The sequence below is a fragment of the Helobdella robusta genome (assembly GCF_000326865.2).
Source record: "Helobdella robusta unplaced genomic scaffold HELROscaffold_62, whole genome shotgun sequence".
In the NCBI taxonomy this organism is placed as follows: domain Eukaryota; kingdom Metazoa; phylum Annelida; class Clitellata; order Rhynchobdellida; family Glossiphoniidae; genus Helobdella; species Helobdella robusta.
Window position 1 is genome coordinate 835,436 of NW_008705346.1, and position 14,442 is coordinate 849,877.

Consider the following 14,442-nt stretch of genomic DNA (forward strand, 5'->3'; position numbering starts at 1 on the left):
AGAAGACACACAATTGTATGTTTTTATTTTGAATGGCTATAGAAAGTGGTGTCTTGCAGTTGGCGTCCCTAGAATTGCAATCAGCCCCATGGTTAGTTAGTAATCTTACAACAGCCATTTGGTCTTCAGCAGGAGAGGTTGAGTTGATTACTGGATAATCATTGTGAGGGTGAAATGGGTCTCTGGTCGTAATAGCATTCAAATAATAAAAATCATCATACTGCAAGCCACAGGCCTGATGGAGAGCAGTTTTGCCAAGGAAGTCCCTCGCGTTAACATCGATGGTTGTGTGAGATAGGATGAGATCAACCATCTTAACATCATGACTGAGGGAGGGAAAAAAGAGGCACGTCCGGCCTTCTTCATCTTTCATATTAGGATCTGCCCCGTGTCTCAGCAAACACAAAATTGCTTTTGTACATCGCTTTTCCACTGATTTGGCCAGGGATGTTTTTCCATAGACATCTTTTGCGTTGACATCTGCATTAAGGGAAAGTAACAGTTTAATAGCCTTAACATGATTCGTCATTGAAGCACAAAGTAAAGGTGTTTGATGCAAAAAATGGCATCGACTGTGCACGAGGTCTGGACATTTTTTTATTAACTTTGCAATCAAACGAACATTTCCTCTCAATGCTGCTAGATGGATGGGTGATCTGTCCCATCTACACTTATGACTGTTCAATTTGGCACCACTATCTATCAACAGGAAGGCAATGTCGTAATGTTCTTGAAAGATTGAGACAACCAGTGGAGTCTGGCCGAACACCTGGTAATCGAGATCAACTTTTTTCTGCTGAATCAACGTTTTCACTCTGTAGAAGTTGTTCTGATTGATGGCGAAATGTAGGCAGACGGGTTCAAATGTCTCTTTCCACAAACCTATGTACCCTGCAGGAACAATACAATATTAATGTTGTTAATTAACAAATAAAATGAATACTTATGATTCATCATTATATTATGTACAAAAAGATTCAACTTTCAAATCTAAAATTGCGAAAATGGACTCCAATTCCCCACTTCTACTAGGGATGGAGCTTCTACCTTTTGCAGCATCTTTTAACAATTCCGGAGAAAGAGGTGGAGGGTCGGGCACTGATTCTTGCACGGATGGAGGCTTGGACATTTTATGTGATTACTACGAAATACAACTTAAAAAAATCGAATAATCATTAGAATTGGCATTGATTTTGTTTGACAAAAAAATTCAAAATCGCCAATTTTTTGGTAACTTAATTTCACTTTTTTTGTTTACACATGTAAGTGAAGCCTTTAACACAGAAATATAGATAGCACGGCAACATATATGAGCCCACAATGTATATCTAGGTATATATATGAGCCCATATATATTATTCAATTCATTCAATGATCCTCTGTAATCCCTTAAGGGACCGTTGAGGCCGATGGTATTCTTCTATCTCTCCAAAATCCTTTTCTTTCCCTCGCCATCTTCATTGAGCTCAATGTTCCAACCCCCGTCCATTTCGTGATATCATCCATCCACTTCCTCACAGGTCTTCCAACTTTTTTCTTCCAGTCCCTCTTTCTCATCAGTACTTTTTGATCAGTCTGTCGTCTGTCATTTTGCAGATGTGCCCAAAAATACCCAGCTTTCTTTTCTTGACACTTTCATACACAATTTTTTGTCTTCCAAGTTGTTTCCTTATGGCATCGTTTCTTATCTTTTGTTTCCAACTTTCTATAACAATGCATTTCGAATGTTTCCAGTTTATCTTTGTCTCTTTTCTTCAACGTCCAAGCTTCACATGCATACATCAATGTAGAAAACACACACGCTTCTACGATCTTTACCTTTGTTTTTGTAGATACATTACCGTTTTTCAATATTACTTTCAAAAATGCAAACATTCCTCTCGCGATTGCTATTCTTCTATCAATTTCTTTCGAACAATTATTGTCATCAGTTATGAGGCTGCCCAGATATATAAATTGGTTCACTTGTTCGAGCTTTTCTGCTCCTATCTGGAATTCATCATTGTTTCCACCTGCTTCCGAAATCATTATCTTTGTCTTACTGCTATTGATGTGTAGTCCATGGTTTCTTCCACCATCGTACGTCAACTCGATCAGTTTCTGTAGACCCTCTGCACTAGATGCTAGCAGATCTATATCATCTGCAAATCTGAGGTCCCTTATCACTCTGCCTCCAATGTCGATTCCCTCAATATCTGCATTCTCCATTTTTTCCAAGGCTCTTTCCAACAGTGCTAAGAACAGTAATGGTGATATTGGATCTTCTTGTCTACTTCCTATGCTCGCTTTGATCCAGTCTCCCAGCTCTGTACCTACCTTTACCACCATTGTTGACTTCTCATAAAGCCCTTTCAGCACCCTTACCATTGTTGTTGACACTCCCATACTTTCCAAAGCTGCCAACAAATCTTCGTGCCAGACTGAATCAAACGCCTTCTTAAAATTCACAAAACAATGAAAAGTTGTTTGACCTCTGCTTCCTGCATCTTCCAACAATAGTCTCAACATCAGGATTTGCTGGACTGTATTTCTGTCCTTTCTGAAACCTGCCTGCTCCTCTTCTAAATGCTGCTCTATGTCTTTCTCCAATCGTTCTTTCAAGATCGTCAGCATGATCTTGCACATATGAGGGATCAGTGCTATTGATCTGTAGTTGTTGCAGTCTTTCAGGTCTCCTTTTTTTGGCAACATGATCAAGATTGATTTACACCAATCTTCTGGCCATTTTCCACTGTCCCAGATTTCTTGGCAGATTTTGTGAATCTCATTACATACAATTGGTCCTCCCGCTTTGATCAGCTCTATGGGAATTCCGTCTCTCCCTGTGCTCTTGTTGTTCCTCATTTTCTTTATTGCTTTTATTACTTCCTCCAATGTTATTTCCGTTTCTTCCTCATTGACTACTTTTCTTTCTTTTAAAGCCTGTAACACCTCCTTTGTATACGTGTTTTTATCTGTGAACAGGTCCTTGATATATCTATCTTTAATTTGTTGGCCTTCAGTTAGAACATTTCCATCCTTGTCTTTAATAATCCTTGGCGTATTCTTCAGTTTTCCTTTTAACTGTCTGACTAGCTAATTTGTCCAACTAGTGCTTCTACCCTTTCGCATCTATCGTTTATCCATCTTCTTTTATCTGCTCTGCCACTTTTCTTTATTTTGCAACACAGTTGTTTATATTTCATCTCATTTTCGTTGTTTTGTCATTTTGTTGCTTTCAACTGTCTTTTTTCCTCTACGAGTTTCCAAGTTTCATCACTTATCCAGGGTTTTATTATGTTTTTCCCTACTTCGCATTTTTCGGCTGCAGTCTTAAGCACTTTCTCCAAGTTACTGACTCTTGTTTTCATATCGTACTTTGTTTTTGTATCCAATTTGTTTTCTATTACATTTCTGATGTCTTTCAACTTCTCTTTTATCATTTCTGTGTTATATTTCACTCTTTTGATATTTTCGACTGACTTTAGTCTCTTCGTTTTTTTCATCTTGACGTTGCATAACACTAGACAATGATCTGATCCAATCTCTGCACTTGGAAAAGCACGGCACTGAGTAACAAATTTCATCCATTTCTGTTCTATCAAAATCAACATCTTAACATCTTTCTTTGGCAGTACATTAAATGTTTGTTCCAGTTGATCGTAGAATGCCTCGATTTCTACATCCGAGTGATCCATTGTTGGAGCATAGGCCACTACCACATCAATGTCTCTCGGGTATCCCTTAAACCTCGCATACATCATTCTTTCATTCACTGGATTGTTTTCTAACAGTGCTTTTTTTGCTTTTTCGCCAATAACCATTCCAACTCCATATATAAAATATATATATAATAACTCCATATATATATTATATATTTATATAAAATACATATATATAGAAATATATGTTGAATCAAATTAAGATATATGTATACAGAATAAAGAACAAACTCAAAATTATACTGAAAACGTATTTTTTTTCAAACTCTTTTAATGTGGTCTTGAAATAGTATCTTAAGATGGAAAAGTTGTTTAATAGATTCATGTAGTACTTAATCCCATTGAATTATATAATCCCATTGAATTATATATTATATAATTCCATGCTTAATCCCCTGAAGATAAAAGTGTATAGTTTGTAAATCTCGATTTTTTATATAAAGTGTCTTGAATCGACCGAATAGTATCACCATGGATATTTATATGGATATATATATTCATGAGTATCACCCTGTATTACTAAACACGCACTACAGTTGGATAATTTTTGGGAATGTGGGGTTGATATAGTAAATTATGCTGGCAGTTTTTTAGATTCACATAGTACTTAATCTCCTAAGCAAGAAAATGTATAATTTGATAAGGGAAATCTCGACGTTTTTGGTATAAAGTGTCATGAATCGACTAAATAGTTATCATTATGTATCGCACCAAGGTTCGATTATTTCTAATTTTTACTGATTGGATGTTTTGTAATTAACAAGTTTTAAATGTTATTTAGTGTTCAGGTGTAAATAAAATTTTACTATTCCGTTTTGTTTCTTATTTATCAAATTTAATGAGATTGCTTCTAACAAAATATTTATTTTTTCTAAGATGTTTGTTATAAAGTACGCCAGGTCAGCTAATTGCATTTTTTTGAAAATAATAGGTTTGTAGATAAATTAATTAAGAAAAAGGCTCATTACTAGTAACTATGTTATGTATACAAATATTAACATATAAATTGAAATACGAAAATAAATAAAACGCACCATCATTTTTTCTATACGTTAAAAAATCCTTCACCTTCCTCCATGCATTACTAATCTAGCTCAGATATAAATTATTTTTCTCGGTTGTTAGTGAGGCAGGCCGGATTAGGCAGAGGTGATTAGGAATCAGGCTGGTTCCATTGTTTTGTTGATTGATCTGTTTGTTTGGTGGAGGTTTTGGGTTCGATAGCAGCGTTAGTTTCTCTACTTAGGCAGTGAATTTTGTGTCAATTTTCTCTTGTGTGTTGAAACGCCAGTCAATATTAAAAAAACAAAATGTCGGATCACGAAAGCGGTGATGACCACCATAATAACCAAGCTTTGTTAGGGAGGAATAATGGTCAGTACGAGCTAATTTCTTTCATTTGTTGCTTTTTATTATCTAATTTTTGATTTTATGAGAAAAATATATTAGTAAATAGATTTTTGTTGAGTTTGTTTGGCTTTTTTGTTGTCATGTGCATCCTAGCATGCGAACGCGTGTATTGTTTGTCGTCAAAGAAACTTTTTAGCATTAATTCTTAAAACAAAGCTGCTGGTTCTGGGGAAGAAGAGTTGGCCTCGAAGACCCTGCAAATTCAATCTAAGAGATTTTATCTAGATGTGAAGCAGAACAGAAGGGGGAGATTTATAAAACTGGCAGAGGTTAGTCACTGATGCTTCTTCATCCACTTCACCTCCTATATAAAATAACTGAAATTTAAATCCAACTTTTTTTGAATATATTACTTGAATATATATTTATTTTGATCAACAAGGTTGGAGCTGGGGGTAAGAAAAGTCGTTTACTCTTTGCCATGTCAACAGCTGCAGAGTTTAGGGATTTGTTGACTGAATTTAGTGATCACTATGCATCATTAGGTTGGCTTTTTTTTTGTTTTCTTGTTGTTTGCTTATTAATTTTTTAGAATTTTTATTTAATTTTTTGATTTTTCATTTCAAATTTTATTGTTAGCCTTTAAACATCTTGAAAAAAGCTTAGTGAAAGAATAAAAAAAACTTAAAAACAATTTTACTTAGGTCCTCCTAATGCCAGCAAAATCCCAGACGATGGGAAGCTGAAAAGTGAAGTTATGTCAAAAGAGAACAGACGCTACTACTTGGATTTGAAGGAGAACCAGAGAGGGAGATTCTTGAGGGTGATGCAGAAAATTATTATTCATTAATCAGTTATGTCATTTCAATTAAGTTTCAACAAAAGTTTAGTCAAATTTTGAAGTTGCTGTTTTAGTTGACAGCATTTGCTGATTTTTTTTTAATTTTAAAATCCACTTTCAAATGATAAACAGGTGTCGATGACTGTTCCATTGTCTAGACAACGAGCACAAGTAGCCATACCAGCTCAGGGAATGATCGAGATTAGGGATTCACTAACCGATCTGCTCAATGAGTTTGGTACTGATGATCATGGTCAGGAATTTTCTTAGATTTTTTTGTTGTTGTCTTAATTTTATTGAATAGTGTTTCTTTTTTATATCGTTATATGGAATGGTTTAGAATGTGTTACTAATGTTCTCACAAATGTTAAGTTATTTCTCAACTGATTCCTTATTTGAAAAATAATGATGGTAGAAACCCATGAAGAGCTACCAGAGCCACAATCATTGAAGGCAGAGAACAAAATATTTTACTTTGACATTGGCCAGAACAGGCGTGGAAAGTTTATGCGCATATCTGAGGTTGGCTATTTGATTGCGATTGGCTGGTTGTTTGACCATGAATGATTGTTTGGTTGGTTAGTTGACAGGTTGACATTTAATAATCCAAGTTTAGGACAAAAATACACAGCCAAAGGTAAATTTCTTCCACTAACATTTCCCCACTAACTAACTTCAGGTCCGTACTAACTTCCGTACGGCCATCACCATTCCCGAGCGCTCGTGGGCTCGTTTCAGGGACGTGCTCTCCGATTTTGCAGACAAGGGCGCTTCTGGAGATTCACAGCAGCAAAAGAAGGACCAGCACCCTCCCACAGCTGGCGATGCAGCTGCTACAGCCACTGTGTCAGCAGGGCCAGCTGTTGCAGCTGTCGGTGCCTCTGGAGAAAAAAATTGATGTCATGAGATGGTGTTCATGGTGGGAGAGAGAGAGAGAGAGAAAAAGATGATGGTGAAATAATGTACTAGTAATGATGATTATAATGATAATGAAGGTGGTGTGATGATGATAACGATGATGATGATGATCACGTTTTAGAATTTAAGTATTTCAAGTAATTTATATTAATCAGTTAATATTGTTCCACTGTTTATTTATTCATTCATTGAATTGAATTTCAATATTGTCGCATGATCACTGATGATGATTATGGTGGTGATGATGATGATGAGAATGATTGTAAGAATGATGATGATGATGACGACGGCGGTGATGATGAAATGAATTGTTGTTGGAGTGTGCCGTGCGTGTGTTTTTCATTCTTTTGTGATTTTGCGTGTGTGTGTGTGCGCAGGTATGTGTGAGTGTATGTATGTATATATAGATATATATGTATATATATGTGTGTGTGTGTGTGTGTGTGTATATATGCATATGTATATGTGTGTATTTATAATAACAGTTTTGTAAGGAAATTAACGTCAGTTCACTTATATTTTTGCATTCTTCTATTATAACTGGTTTAAGAAACATATCTTAACTATGTATGTCTGCCGTACACAATAAACATACGCATACACACACACATACATATGTCTCCGTAGTTTAATAAATTATAGGTTTGGTGTTTGGTCATTTCAATACTATTTCAATGCAATAAATGTATATTGTGTTGATTTAAATTAATTTAATACCTAATATTAATTAATTTTATATAAATAAATAATTTACAATATATATATTTATATAACATTGGATAAGTGTGGGTATTTTGTCACATTTCAACTAATTAATTTTTCTCAATTTTTTCTCACTAAAGTTAAATAAAGTTAAACCACTACTAATATATAGTTTATAGTTAGATTTCTTTTAAAAATAAGGCATTTTTTATTTGTATTATACAAATACATTCGTACAAACAAACAAACGTACATATACATACTCGTATGCATACAAAAATGAAAATACGCCAGAGAACGTACGTATACAGAAATATACAAACTAAGTACTTTTCTATTTATTACAAAATTTGTTTCTTTCAATTGTAATATTTCAAATACTTGTATCCAATACCTTAAAATAAATGACAAATGATGGTATCTTACAAAATATACACTCTCAAGCTGTATGCTCTATTCTCTATAATTATATTATGTTACATTTGTATAGTATATCTATACATATGTATGTCTGGATTGTTTGTGTATGTACATTATATATATATATATATATATATATATATATGTGTGAGTGTGTGTGTGTTTGTATGCATGTTTGATTAAATTTGTCATTTGTTCATAATTTAATGCGTCTCACATGGTTCGTACATATTTATTTATATTTGCACTTTATATACACACACACAGACGTACATATATACATATGTATATGGTAATTTTGCCCTATTATTATTATTATAGTAACATTGTATGTATACTTAGGTTGTTTACATATGTTTGTATGTATGTGTGTGTGTTTCTGTGTTTATGTATGAACGTGTGTTTGTGTGTGTGCTATAATAACATCCCATCGTAAATATATATGTATATATATCTGGTATAAATATATATATATATATCTATATAACATATGGTAGTAGTATATATAGCAAAACATTCATATAGATTTAAAATTTAATAGTAAATAATTACTTATATAATTTGTCATTATATTTATTTTGTAGCGTTGTTTTCTATGTGTTTGAGACAGTTGGGGCAGTTTTATTCTCTATTCTATACGATCGTCTTCAACTTCAACTCTAATTTATTTGTCCTGGCGACTGATTGATTGAATGCATATATGAATTAGTGAATGATTGATTAGTTAGTCACAGTCTGATGTTTTGTTTGAATGACTGTATGAAATGATGACAAATAGTGAGTGAATGAATGAATGGGATGAATTCATTGTCAATGAGTGAATGAACGTACGAATGAATAACTAGATGGATGTGTGAATGAAACAATCAGCCATCAATTAAACATACTCGTTCGATTCATCTTTGATTATTATATGTTTTTTTTATATTTTGAATGTTCTGTTTCACTCTTTCGTTATTTAGAGCATTATTAATTTTTATTAAATATAATAAAAATTTATAATATATTTTATTATTCAAAATCTGATTTTGTTCAGTTATTTCGCACACACAAACACACACACAACGAGATAGTTATTCACATATATATTTCATTTTCTAAAAATAAATTGTATCAAATAAATTTATAAAATATATATATATATAAATATATATATATATATATATATATATGGAAATATCTGTTTTATGTACATCGGTTTTTTGATTAGGTTATCAGTGGCGTGGTTATAAATGAATGAGTGGATGAGAGAGTGAATGGATGAATGAAATGAGTGGATGAATTAGTGCGAATGAATGAATGAAAACATTTTTTGTTGTTTAGTTTTAATTGGTCAGTAGTAAAATGGTGTAGATGATTCATCGAAGACGGAATTGAATTAAATGAATTGACGAACAATCCACAATTTTTCGGTTAATTAGCGTTAATTGCGAAACAGATTATTTAACAGCTAATTAGTAAAATTAGTTAACCAATTAGCAGTTAATTGATGATAATTAGACGGCCGTCTGCCTCTGAGTCAGGCTGTAGAATGTGGACAGCAGTTTTTCTGTCTCAAACATAGGACTAACGAATACTTCTTGCTGCTTAACGTCATTATTTGATAACCATTCATTTGTGTTGCTAACGTTGTCGCTACATTTTTGGCATATGTTGATTCCGCTAAGCTCCAACGATATCAGCGGACCTGGGTCGGTTAAATTTGGTGAATTTTTCTATGGTTTTATGTTAATCTTAGTAATTTAATGATTTATTTGCTTAATTTGAATGTATTTTTACAGATAAAGACGCCTGAGATGTTGTTTTCAAGAATTACACCTATGTGAGATATGTGAACATGCTGGATCAACGCTATTCGTGTTAGCCATTTATTTTACTTAGTATAAGTAGTAACTATAAGTAGTGATAGTGCTACTATTTATTTATTCATTTTTTATTTCAAAATTCGATTCATGCCTTTTAGAGCGAGAGCAGAGTATGTAGATTTGCCAAACAATTTCTCCGCCTCAAAGTTCGAAAGATGAATCTCCTTAGTTCTGATCAGTAGTGTGGAATCCTTGAAAATTTGAGTAAGTATGTTTTTTTGAGTAGGTTTATCGCACGCCATGTGCCGTTTTAATTTGTAGTTTCTATGATTTAAATATAGATTTTTAACAAATATAAATGACTTTGTTAAGTTATTTATTAACAAATTTGATCACTAACGTCTAGGATGTATCTCAAGAACGTCAGAACTCGTTCTCTTTGATAGGGTTCTATAAAGAACACCACGAAGCATGACTATTTGGAGAAAAAATCAGGGATTGTCATGAAAGTATTTACTAAAAAACTAAATATTATCATTTGAGTATTAGCACTACTGTATTTATTTTGTAATTTATTTATATTGAAACAGCTGTAAAGATCACTTCGTCGTATTTTTTAGGCCTAGAGCCGTACGTTAACGGCACAACGCTTAGCAGAGAGTCGGCTGTTATCACGCTTGCCGTTCCAACTTCTGGGATTTCCGTTGAAAATCTATCGTCCTATGTCGGAATTTTTGAGATTGGATTTAAATTACATTTAAATTCCAATATTAATTAATGTGTTAATGGTGTAAGTGTTGTTCGAAGAGAGCCGCGAAAATATATTCAAACTTGAAACAGGTATGAAAAGTTAGCTTTAGATCAGAGGTGGGCAAACTATGGCCCGCGGCCGCATGCGGCCCGCGAAGACTTGTTAGCCAAAAAGAAAGAAAAAAAGGTCGTCAGCCGTCAGCCAGATATTACGACCAAAAAAAGGAGTCACAAATCTTAAAAAATTCCTCTCTGGGTCAAAAAAATTTGCTATTTAAGTATATATGCGGCCCTTCAAAGGTAAAATAGTTTTCCAATGCGGCCCTCACCGCACAAAGTATGCCCACCCCTGCTTTATGAAACTTGAATAAGATTGAAGCGATTGCATTTAGTTATATTATCTCAAATTATTATTAAGATCTAAACTCACCATTTTATATTTGACTTATAGAGAGTGAATGTGTATGAAATTTGTAAAAAGTTTACTTACAAACGGTAAGAAAGAGTAATTCTTCTCGCCAGGGACGGGCGTAAAATCGTGAATGCTGTCCCAATTGTTGTTGAAGACGTTCAGATTGCAACTTACAAATTGATCTTAAAACAATTTCAAAACACGAAAATAGCAAAAAATTCAATAACGTAGCTCGTTTCTATAAGCGAATAACTCAGTTCAACGTAAAATAACCTGGTAACTCAGGATAGTAACACTGATAACATGAAAATCTCATATTCGTAGAAGCTTCAATGATTGGCAACGTGGTACAGTGTAGGTAGGTATCTATTCTCTTACAATCTCTTGATCTGAACTGCTGGCAGGCAGCCATCAGTTTGCAATCATTGCTGTCTCTTATGAATAAGCTGTGGGAATTTAGATGATTTTTAAATGGTTTGTAAAACATTAGAGGAAAAATTGGTCTTTAGTGACCATTATGAATAAACTATAATCACATTGCAAATGAGTTTTCAAAATAATAGATTAAAACTTGATAGAGTTTCGAAATAAAACGTAAACTCTGACATTTTGAGTGATTTCTTAAATATAAAATTGATCAATTTTGTAATACATCAAACCTGGTTTTGATCGGCCCTAAGAAAATTGAACAGTTCAAACAGTCATCAATGTTAACAGCTGCTGTGTGATCCATTACGAAAACTTTACAGTTCTGAAAAAATAACATCAATAACCTGCTAAGTACTCATTAATTAATTAATTGATTAATTAATGAGTACTTTGCAGTTTTGAATGATAAATTGCTGGCCGTTTATAGTCCCAGGGTGACGTATTATGGTCTCATTTTCAATGTTCTGTACCATGAAATTTTCTATTTCAACTAAATCTCTGTTGTCCCTAAGTTAATAATAATATTTTAACTATAACAATGATAATATAAATTTAATAAAATACAGATAACTAATGATATTTTATAATTAAATGGAATAATTGCGAAAAAATAATTTTACCAATTTTGACAACAAAAATTAGTAAACTAAATTTGAAATCAAATTTTCGATTTATAATAACTTGATTTTAGTAACACAATTTGTTATGATTTAAAATTTATATTTATAAAGAAGATTTTCAATGATAAAACTATTCCAGAAAAATAAAAATCACCATGAATATGCCTTAATTTTTTTACCGTCTTCATCATTATTCAATTTTCTGCTAAAATATTTACAACAATTACAACCCATATTTATTAATTTTTTGTTTTATTACGAATAAATATTAACATATATTCGGTTTTTTTATAAAATATAAGTCAAAAAAGCACATAACAAAATAAATAAAAGCCTAACAACGGTTACTACGGACTCCATTAAATAAAATTAATGTATCTATGCTGTCTATATATTTTTCATTTGTTTGTCTATAACTTTGTTAATTTGAAATATAATGAAATATACATAAAATTGTTATTAATGTTTTAATTTTATTATATAGACACCAACACTAACTAATTCTACAATACTATTAACTTTTTCTTATTACAATTTTTCTACTGCCACTACTACTACTACCTTTACTACTACTACTACCACTACTACTACTACTACTACTACTACTACTACTACTACTACTACTACTACTACTACTACTACTACTACTACTACTACTACTACTACTACTACTGCTACTACTTCTGCTGCTGCTGCCGCTGCTGCTACTACTTACTACTTTTAATAAAAATAATTATGACAAATAATAATTATAATATCAATAATAATGACTTCTTGGTATTAGCAAGTCCGTTTTTACTAAGAGCTGTAACGCCTATTGAAGTTAATTTTAAGGATGACAAAATGTTTATTTTAAGGACACACATATATATATATATATACATTTTATTTTACCAAATTAAACAGCATATCTATATTTTTACGATGAACTCATATAAATTCATAATTACATAATTGTTTTTTTACACACATCCTGAATAAAGATGAGTATGCCACACATACATACCATAGACTTCTATATAGTAAAATATATATAGTATATTCTATATAGTATATTATATATATGATACATACACACCAAGAACACACACACACGCACAACACACACACACACACACACATACATACATACATACATACATACATACATACATACATACATACATACATACATACATACATACATACATACATACATACATACATACATACATACATACATACATACATACATACATACATACAAACATGTAAATTATGTGTGTATATATAGTTGATAGGTTATAGAGTAAGTTTTTTTAAACAGCGTATTTTAAATTAATATGAAATGTCAGTCAGCTTGTATGTTTGTGTTTTGTTTTGTTAGCTAGGCTATAGTAGTTTTTAAAGAAAATAATAATTTTTTTATGTTTTATTATTAATTTTATTATTAATTAATTTTATTATTAATTTTATTATTAATATATTATATATACATTTTATCATTAAACTGTTATTGCTAGTTGCTGTTATTAACCATTAACATTATTCAAATTTTCATCAGTGTTATTATTATTATTACTACTACTTATAAGTTTATTATGGATATAAACAAATCTAAATATAATTAAAATGGGGTATTTATATAGCAGATTTTACCTCGTTCAGTGTCTTATATATATATATAACAGTTAAAAATGTTAGTAACGTTATAACTTCGTCTAATTAATTAACCAAAAATGAATGAAACGCGAGGTTAGTTAATTTGGTTTTATTTAATGTTTGGCTTTGGAAGGTTTGTAAGGAAACAGCTGATAATATGCGTTTATTATTATTATTTATTATTATTATTATTATATTACGTCTTAAATCATCGGAGAGATTTTTTTAGTGCCCACTTGAAGTTGGAGTCCCGCGGCAAATGACCCTCCTACCCACCTGTCGTTCAGCTGGCATGATAATTTATGTGTGTGTTTGTATGTATGTGAGCGTGTGTACGCGCGTGTGTGTACGTGTGCGTAAAATCCTTTCCAAGGAATGCCACGCCAATAATTTATTGTGATTAGGTAATATTTGATGTTGATAAATTGGGTCAACGAATGAATGCATGATTGAATGAATGAGTGAGTGAGTGAGTGAATAATTATTGAATGAATGAATGAATAAATGAATTAACAAATGATTGAAGGAATGAATAAATGAATGATCAAATGAACGTACAAGCAAACTGAAAGACGACTGAACAAATGAATTAATTAAAGAACGTGGTTGTGGAGGTGTGATTGATTGATTTGTCGAACAAACGAATGAATGAATGAATAAATGAACGAATGAACAGATGAATGAACGAACGAATGAACGAACGAATAAAAGAAACGAATGAATGAAGGATGCTAATTCATTCAATCATTTACATTTCAAATTAATTCCTTCAGTATAGCATTACTCCTGCACGGCTGTTCATTCATTAACTTTGTTATTATTTCTATTGTTTATTTTTATTATTATTGTTGTT

The 14,442-nt window shown here is 32.1% G+C and overlaps 3 protein-coding genes across 3 annotated transcripts; 1 reads left to right on the plus strand and 2 right to left on the minus strand.

The window, feature by feature from the left end:
• Positions 1 to 229: 229 nt before the first annotated feature.
• HELRODRAFT_125204 (hypothetical protein) lies at positions 230 to 733 on the minus strand (the record flags this gene model as incomplete). The annotated part of the gene is made up of 1 exon (XM_009029846.1): positions 230 to 733. A coding segment is annotated over one exon (504 nt), but the record flags the coding sequence as incomplete, so codon positions are not given.
• A 4,049-nt stretch (positions 734 to 4,782) lies between these two features.
• On the plus strand, positions 4,783 to 8,198 carry HELRODRAFT_186066 (hypothetical protein). The gene is made up of 8 exons (XM_009029847.1): positions 4,783 to 5,075; positions 5,268 to 5,380; positions 5,494 to 5,596; positions 5,756 to 5,874; positions 6,025 to 6,145; positions 6,308 to 6,414; positions 6,572 to 7,215; positions 7,250 to 8,198. The coding sequence occupies exons 1-7, from the start codon at positions 5,012 to 5,014 to the stop codon at positions 6,788 to 6,790; spliced, it is 846 nt and encodes a 281-aa protein (XP_009028095.1). The 5' UTR covers positions 4,783 to 5,011; the 3' UTR covers positions 6,791 to 7,215; positions 7,250 to 8,198.
• Positions 8,199 to 10,116: 1,918 nt separating this feature from the next.
• On the minus strand, positions 10,117 to 12,182 carry HELRODRAFT_88092 (hypothetical protein; the record flags this gene model as incomplete). The annotated part of the gene is made up of 7 exons (XM_009029758.1): positions 10,117 to 10,212; positions 10,341 to 10,457; positions 10,978 to 11,081; positions 11,173 to 11,345; positions 11,559 to 11,650; positions 11,718 to 11,835; positions 12,103 to 12,182. The coding sequence occupies 7 exons, from the start codon at positions 12,180 to 12,182 to the stop codon at positions 10,117 to 10,119; spliced, it is 780 nt and encodes a 259-aa protein (XP_009028006.1).
• Between the last annotated feature and the right edge of the window lie 2,260 nt (positions 12,183 to 14,442).